We start from the raw sequence: 20,606 nt of genomic DNA on the forward strand, positions 1-20,606 counted from the left end.
CGAAATTTGAAAAAAATAACAATTAGTCGATAAGGTTTCAGAAATAAGATTTAATATGTATATTGTATTATAAACTAGACACTTGATTCTTTTCAATGTTCAAAATACCGACAATATATCCCGATATATCAACAATATCAAGGAAGAATGGAAAGTTCGGTAAAAAAAACTACTATAACAGCTTAAATATCGTTTTATTCCCAAAATACCGTTTTTATAGAAAAAATTACTAGAACAGCCAAAACCGAAAAGTTATTCCTGAAATACTTATTTTTATAGCTCTAAACAGGCCCAAAATTTAAACTTGAGTTCTTGGGACGATGAAGACCCGTTGTTGCTATTAAAATTCATAGAACCGCATAGGTTTATATGGAGTGATTTCTTTAAATTTTTTAATTTCACAATAATGTGAATTTTATTTGTTAGCTAAATAATATCAAAGATTTTTTTTTTTTTTTTTTTTTTTTTTGCATTCCATTGCTTCAGGTTAAAATCAAGTGGTTCAAAATTCAAATAAATGTTATATATTCATTCATTACGTATATTTATAGATATAAATATATATAGATATGTTATATATATATATATAGATATATATATTTAAAATATAATTGTTATATGTATCATTAAATTATATATACATAATATCTATTTTTATAGGATTTTTGTCGATATATCCATCGGTAATCGATATATCACCGATATAATCGGTAGTCGATATTAAAATTGTTATAGAATATCTGTCGATATATCCGTCGATACTCGATATATCCGTATAATCAGAACATCGGTATGGGTATCAGTATCGATATTTTAAACCTTGATTCTTTTAATCATAAAATCAAATTAAAATGCTTTTGATTTTTTTAGTTTGAATTTCGTTAGTTTTCTGATGATCACTCTTAGGTTCCTTAGCTATTTTAAGAATATTTTTATATTAAAAAACACATTGTCAAGTGACAGTCGCAGAGAGTCACAAATACATATGAAAGCTCTATGTTGGTTTATGCCAAAAATAGGAATCTCCTTACTCAAAAGAGGGGACAACATTGGACTATGACATTTTCAATAATTTTGGACTAAAATCTAATAAATTTATTATAATCCGAAAGTATTTACACTCTCTCTCTCTCTCGTTGCTGAATCTTCTAGTGTTTTAATTGCGTTTATTTTAGTTTGGTAGAATTTCTAAAACTGTTTTGGATTTTTGTTTTGTATTTTTATTTTGAATTTTAATGTTTTGTATTTGTGTTTGTCAATTGATTTTGTTTGTTTGTTAAAAACTAGATGGGGATGAAGTACTAATCAGAATTGAAATTATTATATAGAACGGTATTTGTTTGTTTGTTAAAAAATAATTGACATTTGGTGGAGCATTTGGTGATGTGTGTTTTATTTTACAGAAACTTGAATTTGTTTGTTTGTTTAAAAAATAAATGATGATGAAGTACAAATTCTGATTTATAATTTTTATAAATTGGTAGTTGTTTGTTTGCGGAAAAAGAATTGATGTTTATTGAGATGTTGGACGTTGTTGATGTAGTTCTGTGTTTGTCTAATAAGAAACACTTGTTTTTAACAAAATCTTAAAAAAGGTAACAAATACTTGGAAAAAAAAAAAATAACCCACTTTTTCGATTGAAAAACATAAACATGTCAACATCTTACCTTCTTAGTTTCATCGAGAATGATCCCTTGTTTGTTACTGGGGATTATACCTATTCTATGACTTGTATCATGATTTTGGACCAAAATCTACTAAACTCAAATAAATCCTAAACTATGACTTAATGAAATTAGTAATTACATATTTATCCTTCATATTTAGTTTATTTTTATTAGTTAATTAATAAAACAAAAACAATTATTTAGTTTATATTATGAAAACAAACATCATTACAAAGAAGTGTCCGCCGGTCATAGGAATCTCCTCGGAACGACGGTCATCGGAATCTCCGACGCTGAAGCTCCTGGGAACGACGGTCATGGCCGCCGGAGAGCAGCCCATGGCCATCCCGGCGGCGACGACCTCGAAGTGTCCGCCGGAACAGCCCGCCATGGATTCCGCATAGAATTTCTATGGTTTTTATAGTTAAAAAACAAAGAAAAAACGAGTCTCGGGATTCTGTATAATTTTGAAATTTTTTTGAAAATTTATGGGTTTTCGTTGAAGATTTATTGACATTAATGTCAATAAAAATGCATATTTATTGACATCAATGTCAATAAATCTTCAACGAAAACCCAAAAATTTTCAGAAACTTTTCAAAATTTTCCAGAATCCCGAGAATCGTTTTTTCTTTGTTTTTTACAATAAAAAACCACAGAAATTCAACGACTTTTACACTTTTAATAGGACCAAATTTTTTTCATGAAAATCTCTAACCCTAAACTGAAAAGACAAACTGAAAAACGAAAAGAGAGAGTGGAAGAGAGCTGAACCCAAACCTTATTTCCTTGAGTTGAAGCAAAGAGAGAGACGTGAAACGTGAGAGAAGACATAGAGACATGAAATGCGTAGGAAGAGAGAGGGACGTGAATAACTCATCACATTAATCCAAAAATAAAAAAAGAAAGTCAAATAATTAAATAAGAAAGAAAATCAAACGTTATTAAAAGTAAGGGTATTTTTGTATTTAATGAAAATAGGTAGTCATAGTTTAGGGTTTATTTGGGTTTAGTAGATTTTGGTCTAAAATCTTTGTACAAGTCATAAAATAGGAATAATCTCTTGTTACTGTGTGTGTTCACCGAACTCTTCAAGGAGATGAACAACACTTATTTTTTATTTGGAAATTCAATTGGAGATTTATTGACATTTTGTCAACTTATTGACATTGACGTTAATAAATCTTCAAAGATTCCGGGAATTTCTTTGAAGATTTATTGACATCTTTGTCAATAAATTTTTTAAATGTCAATAAGTTTTCAACAGACTCATAATCTTCAATGAATTTTCAGTATCTTTGAAGATTTATTGACATCCATGTCAATAAATCTTCAAACACATTTATAGATTCTTCAAATGAAAAAAAAAAAAAAAAATATATATATATATATATATATATATATATATATTCAAATGGTTTTATGAGAACGAAAGTGAATGTCTTGAGGATTCAACGACTAAAAAACAAACAAAAAATCAATTGAGAGAGAGTAGTTAAAAAGGTAATACACAAAATGGATACTCATACTTTTGGATACAATAAACTTATTAATTTTGATAAAAATAAAAAATAAAAATAAAAATTATTGAGAAGTTAAGACTTGTAGAATAATCCATTTTTGCTTTATTTTGAGTCGAGGGTGCCAAGACCCATGTAGATGTAGTTATCTATCATTTTCTTTCTGATATCAAATCTTTTTTATTTTTTAAAACAATAAATAAATCTTTCATTTTTACATCATCTTGGTGTTTGAATGAATCAGCTTTAGCGCACGGTGAAACAATCTTCGACCAGCTGATATTCAATCCATTCATAATCGTAAAAAACAATGACCCCTGCACATTATTTTTTAAAACATGATCTGCACATTCTTATTTGGTCCAATCTAACAATCTTTACGGAAGTAAATCAAACCGAAAAAAGACTACAAAAGAAATGACTTCTAAAACAAATATGACATCAGATCCCAGTCTATGAAATGAATGACAAGTGTCCAAAACATGAAGCACCTTAATAATTACGCAGTTGATGACATTTTTCTTTCTTGTAATACTATTCAACGTCCAGCTAACTCGTAAAGGATATCGCCTATCATTAAGTGAGATTATGACTTATTGGGAATAGAAAGCCTATCATTAAGTGAGATTATGACTTATTGGGAATAGAAAGCCACATTCACGATTTTGTTTAGATATCTGGATAAGTTTTTTTTTTTTTGAGAGATGATATCTTGATAAGGTCAAGGATGGGGTTTTTTTTGGCTCTTCAATCTCTATCCTGGAATGTGGCATACCATCAAATGACAGTTAATTGTGTTTTAATGAAACATGAAGAGAATGTCATTTAGTTGTATGATATTAACATCAACCGTCCGTTTGGAATTCAAAAAATAAAAGAGAGCATAAAATCTCTCATATTTTATTTTTTATGTTTGGATGCAGGTAAGATAGAATGGAAAGAAAATCACAACAGAAAATAGAAGGAAAAATGTATAAGTAAAGCGAGAATTTTATTTTATTTTTTTCGGAAAAATTGGATAAAAAATGAGAAACTCTCTAAATTTATTTATGTGAGGATCATGTCTGTATGTATCTTTATTTACTTTTCTCTTAATTTTCTCTTAATTTTCTCTCATATTTTCGGTGACTTCAAAACACAATCTAAAATTTTGATTTTCCATTTTATTTTTCCTTATATTTTTATTTTCCTTTGGTTTTTTCACTTTCGCTCTTAATAAATAGATGGCAGAAAGAGATACGGCGGAAAAATTGCAACAAAAAGAAAAATTAATGTTGGGAAAAAAAAACTTACCAAAAGTCCATAATTTAAGGTTTCAAGTTAAATAGTCAAACGAGATGAATATATTCGTAAAACAACAAAGATATGTCTAAAATAACGAAGCATCTAAAGCAAAACAAAAGTTGTAAATATCAAGTGTAAGATATAAATATTTTAAACCTCTGCTAATTTGCTAAAACTGTTGAAATCGAGCTCGTCAGCTCGCCCTTCCGCGTCGAGCTCGCCAGCTCGCCCTTCCGCTGACAAGCTTGCCTCAGAATTCCTCTCCTTGGAACTCATTCCACATGGGAAATTGTCGCATTTATTTCTCATGTTATTTCCTATGTCTTGTTCTCTGTGTATATTTATTATTCTCTTTTTCCTAGAAGTAGTTATTACACATGTATTTATTACACTCTCTCTTGTACCCACCATATGTATAAATAGGTGATACAAATTAATATCAAATATAAGAAATATTCAAAGTCTCGGAACACTCTCTCTCTTCTCCGATTCTCTCTTTCTTTATTTTCTCTCCAGATTCGACTCTCTCTCTCTCTAAACATCAACATGGTATCAGAGCCGGGAAAATCAACCACCATGAACACCACTCAGACCACGCCCACTCAGTCGCAATCTGAATCCTTCTCCCAACATATCACGAGCCATAAACTCAATGGACACAACTTCCTACAGTGGTCCCAATATGTGCTCATGTTCATATCGGGACGAGGTAAAGATGACTACCTCACAGGCGTGGCCACATCTCCTGTGATCGAAGATCCGACATTCAAGAGTTGGAAGGCCGAAAACAGCATGGTGATGTCCTGGCTCATAAACTCTATGCTCCCCGAAATCGGAGAAACCTTCCTCCTTTACCGAATGGCAGCAGAAATCTGGCAAGCAGCTAGAGAAATCTTCTCCAACTCAGAAGATATGTCCGAGCTGTTTGAAACTGAGAACACTCTCCACGACCTACGTCAAGGAGAGATGTCTGTTACTCAGTTCTTCAGCTCGCTCACACATCTATGGCAGAAGATCGACCTCTACGAACAGCACCAGTGGACCAGCTCCGAAGACTCAAAAATCTACCGCAGGATAGTGGAGACCAAACGTGTGTTTAAACTACTATCCGGCCTCAACCAAGACCTTGATGAGGTCAAAGGTTGGATACTTAGTACAAAACCACTACCATCTCTCCGTGAAGCCTTCTCCGCGGTCAGACACGAGGAAAGCATGAGGAAACTCATGCTGGGAGTTATCAAATCGAGCTCATCACTCCCGGGCTCATCCTCAGACTCGTCCGCCCTCACCACACATGGAGACGAAGTTCTTGCAGCCCGCGTCTCAACAGAGAAACCTCGCAAACCTCGCCCCTACTGCGATCATTGCAGACGACCTGGACAAATCCGAGAAACCTGCTGGAAGCTGCATGGGAAACCACCGAGCTCGAAGTCAACCCAAGATACTAAGGATCCTAACTCAGTCGGAAACTTAGTATCCACCTCGTCCGCTGCCTCGACCTCGACCTCAGACTCCTCTCCCTTCAGCAACGACCAGCTCGTTATTCTCCAGAAGCTTCTTCAACAAGTCCAACTCAGTGGAGAACACTCGGGCATTGGCCCTCTAGGTAACTCTCCTAGAGCCCTCAATGTAAGCTCAGAGAATCCCACAGCATGGATTGTCAACTCCGGTGCCACTGATCACATGACTGGTAATCGAAGTCTATTCACAACTTACTCCGCTTGTAATAAAAGCATATCAGTCACCATCGCCAACGGAACCAAAACTCAAGTCACTGGTATTGGCACCGTTGTCTTGACGAAGTCCATGAGGCTAGACTCGGTGTTCTTTGTGCCTCAACTACAATGCAATCTCTTATCTGTGCATAAGATCAACCAAGACTCTAAGTGCCGAACTGTTTTTGATGGAATTTCATGTGTGTTTCAGGAACAGGTCACGGGGAGACAGATTGGTAATGCCGAGCTGAGTACCGGACTCTATGTCATCAAGCCAGATCAGCCCGTCATTCACCCCAGTACAAAGAGATCATGCTCAATCACCTTAGACTAGGGCATCCAAATTTCATGTATCTCAAAAGAATGTTTCCGTCTTTGTTTATCAATAAAAATATCAATTCCATTCAATGTGACATGTGTGAGTTCGCCAAACATTCTCGAAGCTCGTATCACCCCACCTCGTACAAACCATCTCGTCCTTTTGCCACAATTCACAGTGATATATGGGGGCCCTCAAAAGTTCCCAATATCACTGGAGTTCGATGGTTCCTTCTCTTTGTTGACGACCACACTAGACTCAGTTGGATATACATGATGAAACAAAAATCTGAAACATCCAATCTATTCAAAACCTTTCACAAAACGATCCAAACACAGTTCGACACATCCATTCAAATTATCCACATTGACAACGCTCGAGATTACTTTAATTCTGAGCTCGGCGATTTCTTCAAATCACATGGCATAATTCACTCCAGCTCGTGCGTTCATACCCCGCAACAAAATGGGGTAGCCGAGCGGAAAAATCGACACATTCTCGAGGTCGCCCGAGCCATCATGTTCTCCTCAAACGTCCCATCTCATTTTTGGGGAGAAGCTGTCCTCACAGCCACCTACCTCATAAACAGAATGCCATCTCGTGTCCTTGGCTATAAAATCCCATCTCAAGTCCTTCTAGAGACATACCCTCACTGTCGACTCATCTCAACCCTACCTGCGAAAGTGTTCGGCTGTTCAGTCTTCACCCATTCTTATGGCCAAGGTAAACTTGAACCAAAATCGCTCAAATGCATCTTCCTTGGCTATTCAGTAACCTAGAAAGGCTACAAATGCTATGAACCCCGATCACGAAAATTCATAGTCTCAATGGATGTATCTTTTCATGAGTTCAGTCCTTACTTCGCCAATTCAGCTCGTCAGGGGGAGAATGACGAAAATGACTTCCCAAATTGGCTCATCATAAACCCAGAATTCAGCTCGCCTCAAAATCCGACCTCACCTGTTCCAGAAATTCCCAGCTCGCCCAGCTCGCCTCAAAATCCGACCTCACATGTTCCAGAAATTCCTAGCTCGCCGACCTCACCTGTTCAAGAAATTCCCAGCTCGCAAGCCTCTGAACCCTCTCCATGCGAACCGAATATCACCCAGAGTCCGGTACAAGCTCGTGACCAAGATGTCTCTCCGAACGTGAACCACGACACTATTGAACAAGGTAACATCGAATCTCCAGACTTACCCATTGCAGTAAGAAAACCTGCTCGGTCGTGTGGTCAATACAGGATGGAGGATTACGTGTACTATGGGAACTTATCTACGGGCTACCAAGCCTATGTGGCGAAGTTAGATGAAGGAAAAGTGCCGAACTCCATCGAGGAAGCCCTTCAAAGTCCCGAGTGGCGAGACGCAAGTCATGCTGAGATCCAAGCCCTCGAAAAGAATGATACGTGGGATATCGTCAAGCTTCCACCAGGCAAGCGAACTGTTGGATGTAGATGGCTCTTCACCATCAAACACAATCCAGATGGGACAGTGAAGAGATACGAAGCCCGACTTGTCGCAAAAGGGTACACGCAGGCGTATGCAATTGACTATCAAGAAACATTCCCTCCAGTTGCAAAGTTCAATACCATCAGAATCCTCTTTTCACTAGCAGCCAACTTAGATTGGCCCCTCATCCAGCTCGATGTAAAGAATGCTTTTCTAAATGGCGAACTGGAAGAGGAAGTCTACATGCAACTCCCACCAGGATTTGACAAAGATCAAGGAGCCAACAAAGTCTGCAAACTCAAGAAGTCACTATATGGACTAAAACAGTCCCCTCGAGCATGGTTCGGAAAATTCACCAACGTGCTCAAACGTTGTGACTACGAGCAGAGTCAAGCAGATCCAACACTCTTCTAAAAAATCTCCACACAAGGCAAGCACACCATTCTTAGTGTGTATGTGGACGATATAGTCATCACCGGAGACGACCTGGAAGAGATCAGGAGGCTGAAGCAAACTTTGTCATCTGAGTTTGAAGTCAAGGACCTCGGCAGCCTACGATACTTCCTCGGCATGGAGGTAGCTCGATCAGAAAAGGGCATCTCTGTTTCCCAGCGCAAGTACACATTGGACCTCCTCAAAGAAACTGGCATGCTTGGCTGCAAACCAGTTGACACTCCGATGGATGCCAATGTGAAACTTCTAGCTCGCACCAACGAGGCCGCCACCGACAAAGAAAGATTTCAGCAGCTCGTAGGAAAACTCATCTACCTAACTCACACGAGACCATATATTGGATTCGCAGTGAGTATGGTAAGTCGATTCATGAGTAATCCCTCAGAAACTCACATGGACACAGTCATGAGGATTCTCCAATACCTCAAATCTGCCCCAGGGACTGGTCTCTCCTTCAAGAAAAGACGAAGTCGAGGTGTCGAAGTATTCACAGATGCAGACTGGGCCGGATATGTTCCAGACAGACGATCAACATCAGGCATGTGCACATACGTCTGGGGAAATCTTGTTACCTGGAGAAGCAAGAAGTAGTCCGTTGTCTCAAGAAGTAGTGCTAAAGCCGAGCTCAGGTCCTTAGCAAGCGGAGTATGTGAAGGCATCTGGCTGAAGAGAGTTCTCGACGACCTCAAGATCATCATCGAAGGTCCATTCAAGCTCTTTTGCGATAATCAAGCTGCTCTCAGCATAGCCAAAAATCCAGTCCATCATGACAGAACAAAACATATCGAGATCGACCGATACTTCATCAGTGAAAAGATTGAAGAAAAAATAATCGATATGGAATACGTTCCGTCAGGTCATCAGCTCGCCGACATTCTCACCAAAGCTCTTCCGCGAGCAACCTTTTCCGAGCTATGTAGCAAGTTTGACCTCCTCAACATATACAGTCAAGCTTGAGGGGGAGTGTTGAAATCGAGCTCGTCAGCTCGCCCTTCCGCGTCGAGCTCGTCAGCTCGCCCTTCCGCGTCGAGCTCGTCAGCTCGCCCTTCCGCGTCGAGCTCGCCAGCTCGCCCTTCCGCTGACAAGCTTGCCTCAGAAGTCCTCTCCTTGGAACTCATTCCACATGGGAAATTGTCGCATTTATTTCTCATGTTATTTCCTATGTCTTGTTCTCTGTGTATATTTATTATTCTCTTTTTCCTAGAAGTAGTTATTACACATGTATTTATTACACTCTCTCTTGTACCCACCATATGTATAAATATGTGATACAAATTAATATCAAATATAAGAAATATTCAAAGTCTCGGAACACTCTTTCTCTTCTCCGATTCTCTCTTTCTTTATCTTCTCTCCAGATTCGACTCTCTCTCTCTCTAAACTTCAACAAAAACATTTTAAAATTAGCTATTTAAAAAAAAAAAACACTTTGATTCTTATTTTAATCTATTAAGTTTGAAGAACTATTCAATGATTTCTATGTGTGGTTCTATTTTTTGAACAGTTTGGTTCATAAAGTGGTGTGATACGATGAGGACAAAGAATTCGATTCACATCCAAATCGAATTCAATCTCTAACACAATAATTAATGTGTTGAACGTTTTTTTAATCAATTAGACACCAAAGTGCATCATTACGTTGGACGATATTTGCATATAAGAGACAAATAAAACAAATATACGTACGAAGAAAGATAGGAATACTGAAAGTATTTGCTATCTATTGATACTTTTATTTTATTCAGATATAAGCTACCAACGAGCATTTCATACTTTCTTGATATATTGATATCAATTTTATCAATCAAAGTATTTCATACTTTCTTGATATAATGATATCAATTTTATCAATCAAAATTTACTGATTTACTGATGATGACCGACGTGTATATTGATGACTATTAAACAAGATCTATATAGAAATATTCAAAAGTTTATCAATATATATATATATATATATTATTTTTCTTATAAAAATAATATATTTGTTGATGTCAGAAAATAGATACGATATTTGTCTCAACGAAAACCCACATACACCGAACAGTTTATGCTGACTACATGAAGATTTAGCCAGGATTATCCATATGATAAACGAATATAGTTACAAGGAGAATAAGAAATAAATATTGAGAATGCTGATGATAGCTGAGAAGCATAGCGGGTGTCAAAAAAATCAGATCCCTTTTTTCCACCTTCTTGATGTCCTTATATAGTGCTTGCATTCTCTATAACGTGGTTTGATCAGACCCGCGTTCTGACAGTTATACTGATAACTCTTCATTTAATGTGTGTGAAAGTTATTTTGATAACTATTTTGGCTTTTGTGGCCAATTGGCGGTTATCTAACATATACGTAGCCATTGTAAACATTCTATTTTGACTAGTCTTTTAGTAACTGCTAACTTCTCTACTCTTCTCGGTATAGTTCAGGGGTTATCAGACATTAACTTATGATCATGTTCGTTTCTCATTCAAAGTTGTTACGACATATTTGTTCGGCATATAGTTGACTATTCGGTATATATTTGGTTGTTCGGTATATCACTTGGTCGGTATATCACCTATTCGGTCTATCACTTGGTCGGTGATATTTTTCCCTTATAACACACCTTAAAGTCTGAGATATAGCCAGAGGATAAAAAGAAGATCCGTTCTGGTTTTCATGGAGGTCCGATCAATCAATGCTGTACATTTTCGGTGTCTTCCAGTTTCTTAGTGTTTTATAATAAAAAAATGATAAACTTATTTTATGTTTATTTCTTCGGTGTCCTTTGGGTATGATCCCGGTAGTTTTACTAAAAAACTTTTAATTGTTTCCAGACTTGAGTCAGGGTATATATATTTTGATTTTTATTAACTTATCAGTGTTTTTATCCAAGACTCTTCGACTCATTCTTTTTTAGTAGAGACTTTTTATTCATAAAATTATTGTTAGGTCTCTTTTATCTGTGATATGTCAAATAAAGACCGCCAAATAGACTTTATTATCTTATTTGTGAAATTTCACTTACGCGCCTCCTACTTATTCTTTTTTAATAGAGATTTTCTATTCATGAAATTTCTGATAGGTCTCTTTTATCCGTGATATGCCGAATAGAGATCGCCGAATAGACTTTATTGTTTTATTCTTGAAATTTCACTTACGCGTCTTCTACTCATTCCTTTTGAGTAGAGACCTTCTATTCATAAAATTTCTGCTAGGTCTCTTTTATCCGTGATATGCCGAATAAACTTTATTATATTATTCGTGAAATTTCACCAATTAGGGCTGTGCACGGTTCGGTCCGATCCGGTTTTTACAGTTTTTTGGTCCGGTCCCGTTAGGATTTTTTTGGACCGTTTTGAGCGGTCCGATCTGATTTTTTGGTCAGTTTTGGACCGGACCGAACTGCGCACAGCCCTAATCTCAACTCTCGGATGCAGCGGCCGTGAGTGCCAACTGCCAAAGCAGTAATTCTTAGTGATGGGATATAAATGCGGGTTTTGAGGTATTTTCCATAATTTTAAAGGCGGCTATTACTGGTGGGCTCTCGAGAGTGGTGGTGTAATCGAATTGCGAGGTGGTCGTCAATCTTATCAAGATGAAGGCTATTTAAAAGTAATGATGACTAGGTTAGAAGCACAGACAAAGAGGTTAATAGTTGTACAAGTGCTCTTTTTTTAGTTTCTCTCCGTACAAGTGCTCTTTTGAGTTTCTAAAGTCTAAAGGACTTTGAGAAGTCTAAGGGCCTTTGCAACGGTGTTGTTTGTTCTGAGCTGAGGGAATTAGTGAGGGGTTTCAGGGAAACAGTGAGAGTTTAGTGAGGGAGCTCTGGTATCGGTGAGTTTGGAGAGGGGAAACACAAGGGCAGGTTTTGTTTTTTTTTTCTTTTTCTATGGCAGAGGAGGTGGACGAGATTTGTGAAACTACTTCTTTCCTTGCTAAGAATTTGGTGATTTCGGAAAGAACTGATGCTGATGGGGAGATTATGGAAAGTCAGTTCCTGGGAGGGAAGATCATCTCGGATGTGTATTTCGGGACACGAAGAGTCAAAGAAGTCTTTAATGGTGTCTGGAGATGTAAGAAACCCTGGACAGTCAAAGAAATTAAACCAGGGTTATTCCAGTTTCGATTTGAAGACTGCGGTGACGTGATGAAGGTTATGGGAGGGAGACCATGGACGATAAAAGGTTTTCAACTGATCCTCAAGAGATGGCCGGCGAACCTTACGGAAGAGGAACTGGATTTTACATCTTCTCCATTCTGGGTCAGAATGGGTGGTCTGCCTCCGGGGTATTTAAATATCAGGAGTGCTCGAGAATTAGCGCCATTTCTGGGAAAGTTCTTGGGATTCTCGGGGCGTCCAGGGAATGATCTGAAAATGCGTATCGAGATGAAGATAGATAAAGCCTTCTTGTCTAGATTCTTCTTGGACTGAGAGAATTTGCAACCGCTTTGGATTTACTGCAAATACGAAAACTTGGGTAGAATATGCTTCAAATGCGGAAAATTGGGCCATGAGAAAGATTTTTGCAGTAGAACCACCTGGGTTAAAGTGTTGGTGCCGCACTCGCCGGAGGTAAGGATGTTTGGTGTCTGGCTCCACGAAGAAGCACCGATAAAATCCGCATACTCCGGGATCGAAGCGTTGATTCGGAAAGGAAAATTCCCAGAGGCCACGGTCTGGCTAGATGACCCAGAAAATCGCCGGAAAGTCCCACCGGAGAAGATAAGACTTTGGTTGTCTCCGCCAAAGTTGAAGCAGACATCGGGGGAAGAGATGAGCATGGTCAACCATACAGCTGTCAGGACAGGCGAAAATCCTGGAATTCTTGTCAATCATATTTTAGGAAAACTCTGTGTGGATGGAGACAGGTCCTCGGCTGGCAGTAAGGTGGGGAGTAACAAGGGAAGGTTTGATACTGATGAGAAAGGAAAGAAAGCTGTGTTTGAGGGTTTTAAGGAATATAATATTAATACTTCTGACAAGGGGGAAGAAGGTGGGGCCGCTGGCAGGGAATTAGAGATTATATACGTTGGGGTAAAAGGAAAGCAGGACAGGAAGTCAACAGTGAAAGGTGTAAGAAGTGGGCCGGTAGAAGAAAAAGCCCAACAAGACAATCCAGAACAGGATAGGAAAAGGAAAGGGAGTTCAGTGGGCCTTTTTAAAGGGCCGATTGATGCTGAAGAGGATGCAATAGAAGGGATCTCACAGAAGGAGATTGAGTACCTGGATTTTTTTAGCCTCACCTCAGTTTGGACTGGGCTCGGGAACAAAGCATAGACTGGAGGATCAGGCCCTAGTAAGTGAAAATAAGAGGTAGAATGAAGGGTACGTGCATGGCGAAATGCATGGGGATGCTGAAGAACAATGTTTGGAGGACTTGGAAAAACTGGCAGCGAACTTCAAGTTAGCTTTTCACCCGGGTAATTACAATGGGGAGGCTAGTCCCTCGGACGTCCAGATTCATAAAAAATGGAGGAGGAATGCTGGAAAGCACAAGAGAGGAGGAGACATGAAAAAGACCGAGAAGAAAGTCAATGCTACAAGCTTCAAGACCGAGGAGGCGGGTCATCACAAGCCCCCACCCCCCCAATGTTAGTCTTATCATGGAATTGCCGAGGCCTTAATCGGGTCTTGGCCCACGACACTCTCCGGGGGCTCGTGAGGGAAAGTAACCCGGACATCTTAGTTTTGTTTGAAACTAAGATGAGTTACGGTAGAATGCAAGATTTACATAGGAGTTTTGGTTTTTGGGGAGGAGAGGCTTTTTCGGCGAATGGGTTAGCCGGTGGGTTATGTATTTGGTGGCGTAGGGGCTTGGAGATAGATATATGGAAGATGACTAGAAATATGATTTGGGCGGTTGTTCGGGGCAAGGATAGGTGTAGAGATTGGGACCTTTTCGGGATTTTTGGTCCTCCGTATGCGAGGGATAAAGCGAGATTTTTGGATTCCTTACCCGCAATGGTCGGAAAGTTTGGAAGACCTTGGTTATTGATTGGAGACTTAAATGTTATTCTTGAGCCTAGAGACAAGCAAGGAGGAGTCCCGGTGACTTGGGCGAACAGAAATTTGTTGAGACACTTTTTTTTTTCTTCCGGTGGTCTCGAGATCCATTCGAAAGAAAGTCATTTCACTTGGTCTAATAGAAGAGCTGCGAGATACCGTATTAGAGAAAGGTTGGATAGAGCTATTGCAAATTCGGAGTGGTTGTTTAGGTTCCCCAAAGCTGGAGTTAGGGTCCTTCCAGCTATTGGATCCGATCATAATCCAATTCTTCTAGATTGTTTCTTGGAAGACGCTAGAGGAAGCAAGCCTTTTCGGTTCTATGAAGCTTGGGCGGACCATCCTAAGTTTCGAGAGATCGTCGAAGATTGTTGGAGACCCCCGGACTTATTGTTAGGAGGGCCTACCCTTCTAAAGAGGTGCAAAGAAGTGGGGAAGAAGCTCCAAAGATGGCAGGCGATAGAATGGGGGAGTGTCAAGGAGAAGATCAAGACTCTCGATAAAGAGCTCATGGAGATCCAAAATTTGGCACCGAACCCGTGTCTTATCCGCCGAGAAGAAGATATTCTTGAAGAAATTTCGTCCCTTAGAGAAAAGGAAGAAAGAGTTTGGAGGCAAAAGTCGAGAGAGTCTTTGCTCAAGCATGGTGATGGAAACACGAGATTCTTCCACACTTCTACGGTGATTCGGAGGAAGCGAAACTACATCGGTTGCTTGATCAAGGAAGATGGGCAAAGATTTTTCTCAAGAAGGCACATCGGAGATCTCCTAAATAGTAAGTTTCTTGAACTCTTTACTTCTTCTAATCCTTGTTCTCCGGACAATCTAGAAGGCATTATTGAACCGGTGTTGAATGAGGAAGATAATGAAGAGCTAGAGCGTGTTCCTTCAAATGAGGAGATTAAAGCGACGGTTTGGGACATGCTGAGTCTCAAAGCACCGGGCCCGGATGGGCTCCAAGGATGCTTTTACAAGAAATATTGAGATGTTGTGGGAGAGTCCTTATGCTCATTTGTCAAGGAGTTTTTCGAAGGAAAAGGACTGAATTATGAAGTGAGTTTCGCTCATATTGTACTTATTCCTAAATGTGAAGGAGCGGAGGAGTTCGATAATTTTCGTCCTATAAGCTTATGCAACTTTAGTTTCAAAGTTATCACAAGAATCTTAACGGCTAAGCTAAGGACAATCCTTCACAAAATGATTTCGCCTTTCCAATTGGCTTTCATTCCCAGAAGATGGATCGTAGAGAACACGATTCTTGCTAGAGAAGTAGTTGAGAAGATGAAGAAAGTGAAAGGCAAGAAGGGTCTCTTGGGATTAAAAATAGATATGAGTAAAGCGTATGACCGGATGGAATGGAGTTTTATTTTTAAAGTCCTAAATAATTTTGGGATGTCGGAAAAGATGATCAAGTTAGTGAAGGAGTGTGTTTGCTCGGCCTCAAGCGCGATTTTGTTGAATGGAAGCCCTCTTGAAAGTCTTAAGCTTGAATGAGGTCTTAGACAAGGAGATCCATTATCGCCTTTCTTATTCATAATTGCCTCGGAGGTTCTTACTAGACTCTTGGAAAGAGAAGAGATGAAGGGTGGTTTCCATGGTATCCGGATAGGAAGAAAGGTGCCAAGCATCTCGCACCTTATGTTCACCGATGACACGATCCTTTTTTGTCAAGCCGAAAAGAGTGAAGTCGAAGCTATTTGGAGTTGTGTGGAGAAGTTTCTAGAGTGGTCCGGGCAAAAAGTGAACGTGAATAAATCCGGGTTATTCTTTTCCAAAAATTGCACGGAGGAGGTCCAGGAAGAGATAAAAACCACTCTCGGGATGAATGAGTGTTCCAAGGATGTAATTCACCTAGGAAATCCTCTCTTTATTGGGATTAAGAAGAGTGAAAGCTTTGTGTTCCTCAAGAATAAAGTGCGCAGCCGTCTTGAAGGTTGGATGGCGAAAACTATCTCCAAAGCCGGGAGATCTACACTAGTGAAGACGGTCATTCAAAGCATCCTGATTTACACTATGTCTTCCTTTAGACTCCCCAAAACTTTTTGCCAAGCCCTCGACAAAATGACTAGAAGATTCTGGTGGAAAGGGGCTTTTGCAGGGACTCGGTTCTTGGCGGCGACAAGTTGGAGTGAAATTTATAAACCCAAAAGTGAAGGAGGTTTAGGATTCCGAAAATTTGAAGACATGAATTCAGCTCTTCTTGCGAAGATTGGATGGCATTTGGCGGCGGACTCGAAGCTGAATTGGGTAGATATTCTTCGGAAAAAATACTGTGGAGAAAAAAAATTTCTCGATACTGCTGTGAAGAGAAACCTTTCCGGGCTTTGGAGGGAAGTGTGCGCCTTGAGAGGTTTGATCAAAGAAAACTCGGGTTACTTGATTGGGGATGGAGGTAAGGTGAGCATAAGTGAAGACAAATGGGTCTTAGAAGGTAAGCACTTCCTCAACATGAGTGGGGCTCCCATGGGATTATCGGTGAGTTCTTTGCTTCAGGAGGGGAATCGCGCTTGGGATAGCAGGGCAATTGCTGAGATTTGTGGCTTGGAATGGCTTGGGAAAATTTCGGCAATGAAGATTCTAGAGGACCCAAGTCCGGATAAGCTGGTCTGGACGGCGGAGGATTCGGGGAGATTCTCGGTCAAGTCGGCTTTGCGTCAGATCCGAGGAGAGGGTGTTAGAGATACGCCGAATATTGGGAATAGGATTTGGAAGCTCAGAATTCATGAACGTGGCAAGATGTTCCTCTGGAGAATTGCTAAGGAATGTTTTAATCTGGCTCCGGTCTTGGTTCGCCGGAGAATGTCGGAGGATGAGTCGTGTCGGAGCTGTGGGAAGGATAAGGAAACATTGGCTCATTTGTTTTTCAATTGTGATTGGGCTAATAGGCTCTGGTTTTTGGAAGGTCTGGGTTTGCGTTGGAAGTGGCCGGATAACACGTCGGGTGTAAGACTGATTGAGGCGATTTTGGATTCTAATGATTCGGCGAGGTCTATGAGAGGTCGCTCAAATGAACTGGTGGTTCGGGCCTGGATTATTTTGGAAGAGCTCTGGCGTCGTAGAAACATCAACGTTTTTTATTAGAGGTCCTTGGATTTTGAGCGCTCCCTTATCATAGTGAGAGCCGGTGTGTGAGACCATCTGGAGTTTTTGGCTTGCCCAAGAGAAGATGTCCCTCCTCCAAAAGCTTTTAGGCCTCGGGTGTGGGCTAAGCCTAGTGAAGGAATTGTTAAGATTAATACTGATGGGTCTTTCAGGTTGGGACGGGCCTCAGTGGGATTGGTGGCGAGAGACCATGGATGAGCTATAGTCTGGTTGTGGCGTAGTCCGGTGGAGGCGACTTCGGCGCAGGAAGTGGAGCTCAAGGGGGTGCTTCTGGCTCTTCTTGTCGCGAAGTTCCGAGGATGCGATCGTGTTTTGATAGAAGGAGATAACCAACTAATTATGGATAGTCTCCGCCAGTCCAAAATTTGTCCTTTTTGGTTTTTGAGTCCGATGTATCAGAATATTTTGAAGGAGTCTAAGTCTTTTGATTCAGTTAATTTTGTTTGGGTTAGCAGAGACGCCAACCGGGTGACTCATGAACTGTGTATGTGGGCTGCTCGTGACAGGGTCTCCGGGTTTTGTAATTTCGGGGAAGCTCCGACCCTTGTTCGGAGTTCTTTTGAAACTGATTTGATGAATGTTATGCTAGTTTCTTCCTCGTCCTCTCTTCTTCCGCTTCGGTGAAGAGAGTAGGGCGGGGGGTCGATTTAAAAAAAAAAAAGATGAAGGCTATTCTGGTGACCGAAGTAGCGCTCATTATTGAAGATATTATTTATATTTTTGCTAGTTTTAGTTGGTGTGGATTCTTTTCAGTCTTAGATTTTGTAATATTTTAGCTCACAAACTTAAGAAAGCTCTCCTTGTCATTTTTACGTAATTTGGAACTTTTCTCTCATTCTTGATTTACAAAAGGAGGCTTTGGCTGAAATGCCTTAGAGCATGCACAATGCATCTCTACTATAGAGATAGAGATAGAGATAGAGATGCTTGCACAATGCATCTTCATTTTTTTCTCCATTCTTCAAATATGGAGCTAAACGTAATAGTGTGTCTCCAAATATGGAGATGCACTATTTCATCTCTATATTTACCCCAAACTTTTAAAAATTATATTATTAGCCCAAAATTTAATTTATAACTACAATTTAATACTTATATGTATTATGTATATATTTGTAAATTAGGGTATTCTAAAAATTATTAATTAAAAAACAACTCATACTTGAAAAAAGAAAATAAAATTACTACAATAGAAATCACAATATTTTACATAGACGATTAAAAAAACATCAAGACATTTAAAAATTACATAATTGAAAAACTTAAATCACAATACTACATACAAAAAAAAATATAGTGGGAGAGGATGTATGTATGTACAAAATTAATAATATTTATGTATTTGGACTAATATGAACAAAATTAATGGTGTTGGTCAAATTTATAATCTATAAAAAAATAATGGGTTAAAACTCAATTGTAAAAAAATATAGTGGGAGAGGATATACTTAGAATATTCTTTAAAGCAGATGTAAAATAGAGATGGAGTGCAGATAAAATATACTGTTCACTGATGTAAATATGTAAAATAGAGATGAAAAATAGAGATAGATTGTGGATGGTCTTATATTAGTATCAACCAAAAATAAATTAAAAGGGGCACTGAATCAATGAGGCTTATCCATATATCAGCCGAGTCAGCATCGTACGCATCAAGCGGATAAGATTTCAAAGCTCATTATCAATCGTATTTATTTATCTGGTCCAGAAAACAAAATACATATTTGCATTTTACAACATGTTACTATGATAATTTTTTTTTTTAAATGTTACTATAAAATTTGTCCTATTGCCACAAATTAATCTAAAAATAAGTAATATTGTTATCATTGTAACTTGTAAGAACCCACAAAGATTTACTTGCCAGCAATTTTGTTATAAATTGACATTTATATTATATTGAATAAGTTTTTTTTTCTTTCTTATTAAAGAGTATTTGAGTTAAAATATAACATCAATAATAATTGTAAAGACAAAATATCCAAGAAGGACTACTTCAAAAAAAAAAAAAAAAAAAATCCAATCCAGGGCCTCTATATAACTCAAGCATCCGAATCCCTGTATTTTCACACTCATCAAAGCACAAAAAAAAAAAAAAGAAAAAAAAGAAACAAACGAGTAAAAAACAGATATCAAAACAAAAGAATTAGTGATACCTTTGAAATGTCTACAGCGACAGGAACAACGTCGTCGTTTTACGAGATTCTGGGGATTCCGACGAGTGCGAGCCCAAACGACATAAAATCAGCTTACAGAAGACGAGCGAGGACTTGTCACCCTGACGTTGTGGCTTTCGAGCACAAGCCACACTCGGCCGCCGAGTTCATGAGACTCCACGCAGCATATTCCACACTCTCCGATCCCCATAAGAAAGCCTCCTACGACAGAGATCTCTTCCTCCATCGCCGGAGACCCTTCTCCTATTCTTCTCCGGCCGCCGGATTTTCCAGCAAGAGATCATGGGAAACTGATCAATGCTGGTAAAAAGCCTTTCCCTTTTCGGGCTGGGTCTAGTAATCTTCTTTCCTTTTTTTTGGGCTTGTTTCAGTACATAACTAGAGCTGAGTTCGATTATTTTTATGACTTGGTTTGTTGTCTGAGAACAGAGGAGATTTAATTAAGGGCCAAGCAGAAAGGATGAAGTAAATGTTCATAATGGTATTAGTTTCTTATGACGATGGCCTTGTCTCGTTGCACTGTTGTATCTTGTTTTGTATATTTGTTGAAGAACGAAAAGAAACCGTTTCGTGCGTTACTAAGGTTCAGCACATATTTAATATAATATAAAATAAAACTAATGTTGTGCCAAAACTTTATCATATGGAATCGGAAACTTTACACTAGGCTTAGAAAACAAAACTGATTTGTTAAATCTCCGTGACTTACATTAGCTATAGCAACATCATCAGCGTTATCCGCACTGTTGATAACTTGTACTATGACATCGGAATAACCCAAAGAAAAAAAGTTTATCAACATTAAGTATGTTGAATTCCATCTAATTCTATTGTCAAAGTGTAAAGTCCTCTCATTTAGGCCATTTAGTAAAAAAAAAAAAAAAAACGTCACTTCAACTCATCTATCATAGGATTGGAACTATTGAC

At 38.8% G+C, this 20,606-nt stretch overlaps 2 protein-coding genes across 2 annotated transcripts; both read left to right on the forward strand.

Moving 5' to 3' along the window:
• The first annotated feature begins 13,866 nt into the window (after positions 1 to 13,866).
• On the forward strand, positions 13,867 to 15,384 carry LOC149389654 (uncharacterized). The gene has a single exon (XM_089622689.1). The coding sequence runs from the start codon at positions 13,867 to 13,869 to the stop codon at positions 15,382 to 15,384; it is 1,518 nt and encodes a 505-aa protein (XP_089478815.1).
• A 4,185-nt stretch (positions 15,385 to 19,569) lies between these two features.
• On the forward strand, positions 19,570 to 20,257 carry LOC149389655 (chaperone protein dnaJ 11, chloroplastic-like). Its single transcript, XM_089621731.1, has one exon. The coding sequence runs from the start codon at positions 19,666 to 19,668 to the stop codon at positions 19,984 to 19,986; it is 321 nt and encodes a 106-aa protein (XP_089477857.1). The 5' UTR covers positions 19,570 to 19,665; the 3' UTR covers positions 19,987 to 20,257.
• The last annotated feature ends 349 nt before the right edge of the window (positions 20,258 to 20,606 follow it).

This window comes from Urtica dioica, chromosome 8 (assembly GCF_054948205.1).
Source record: "Urtica dioica subsp. dioica isolate 48M chromosome 8, U.dioica_male_clone48M_v1_H2, whole genome shotgun sequence".
Taxonomy (NCBI): domain Eukaryota; kingdom Viridiplantae; phylum Streptophyta; class Magnoliopsida; order Rosales; family Urticaceae; genus Urtica; species Urtica dioica.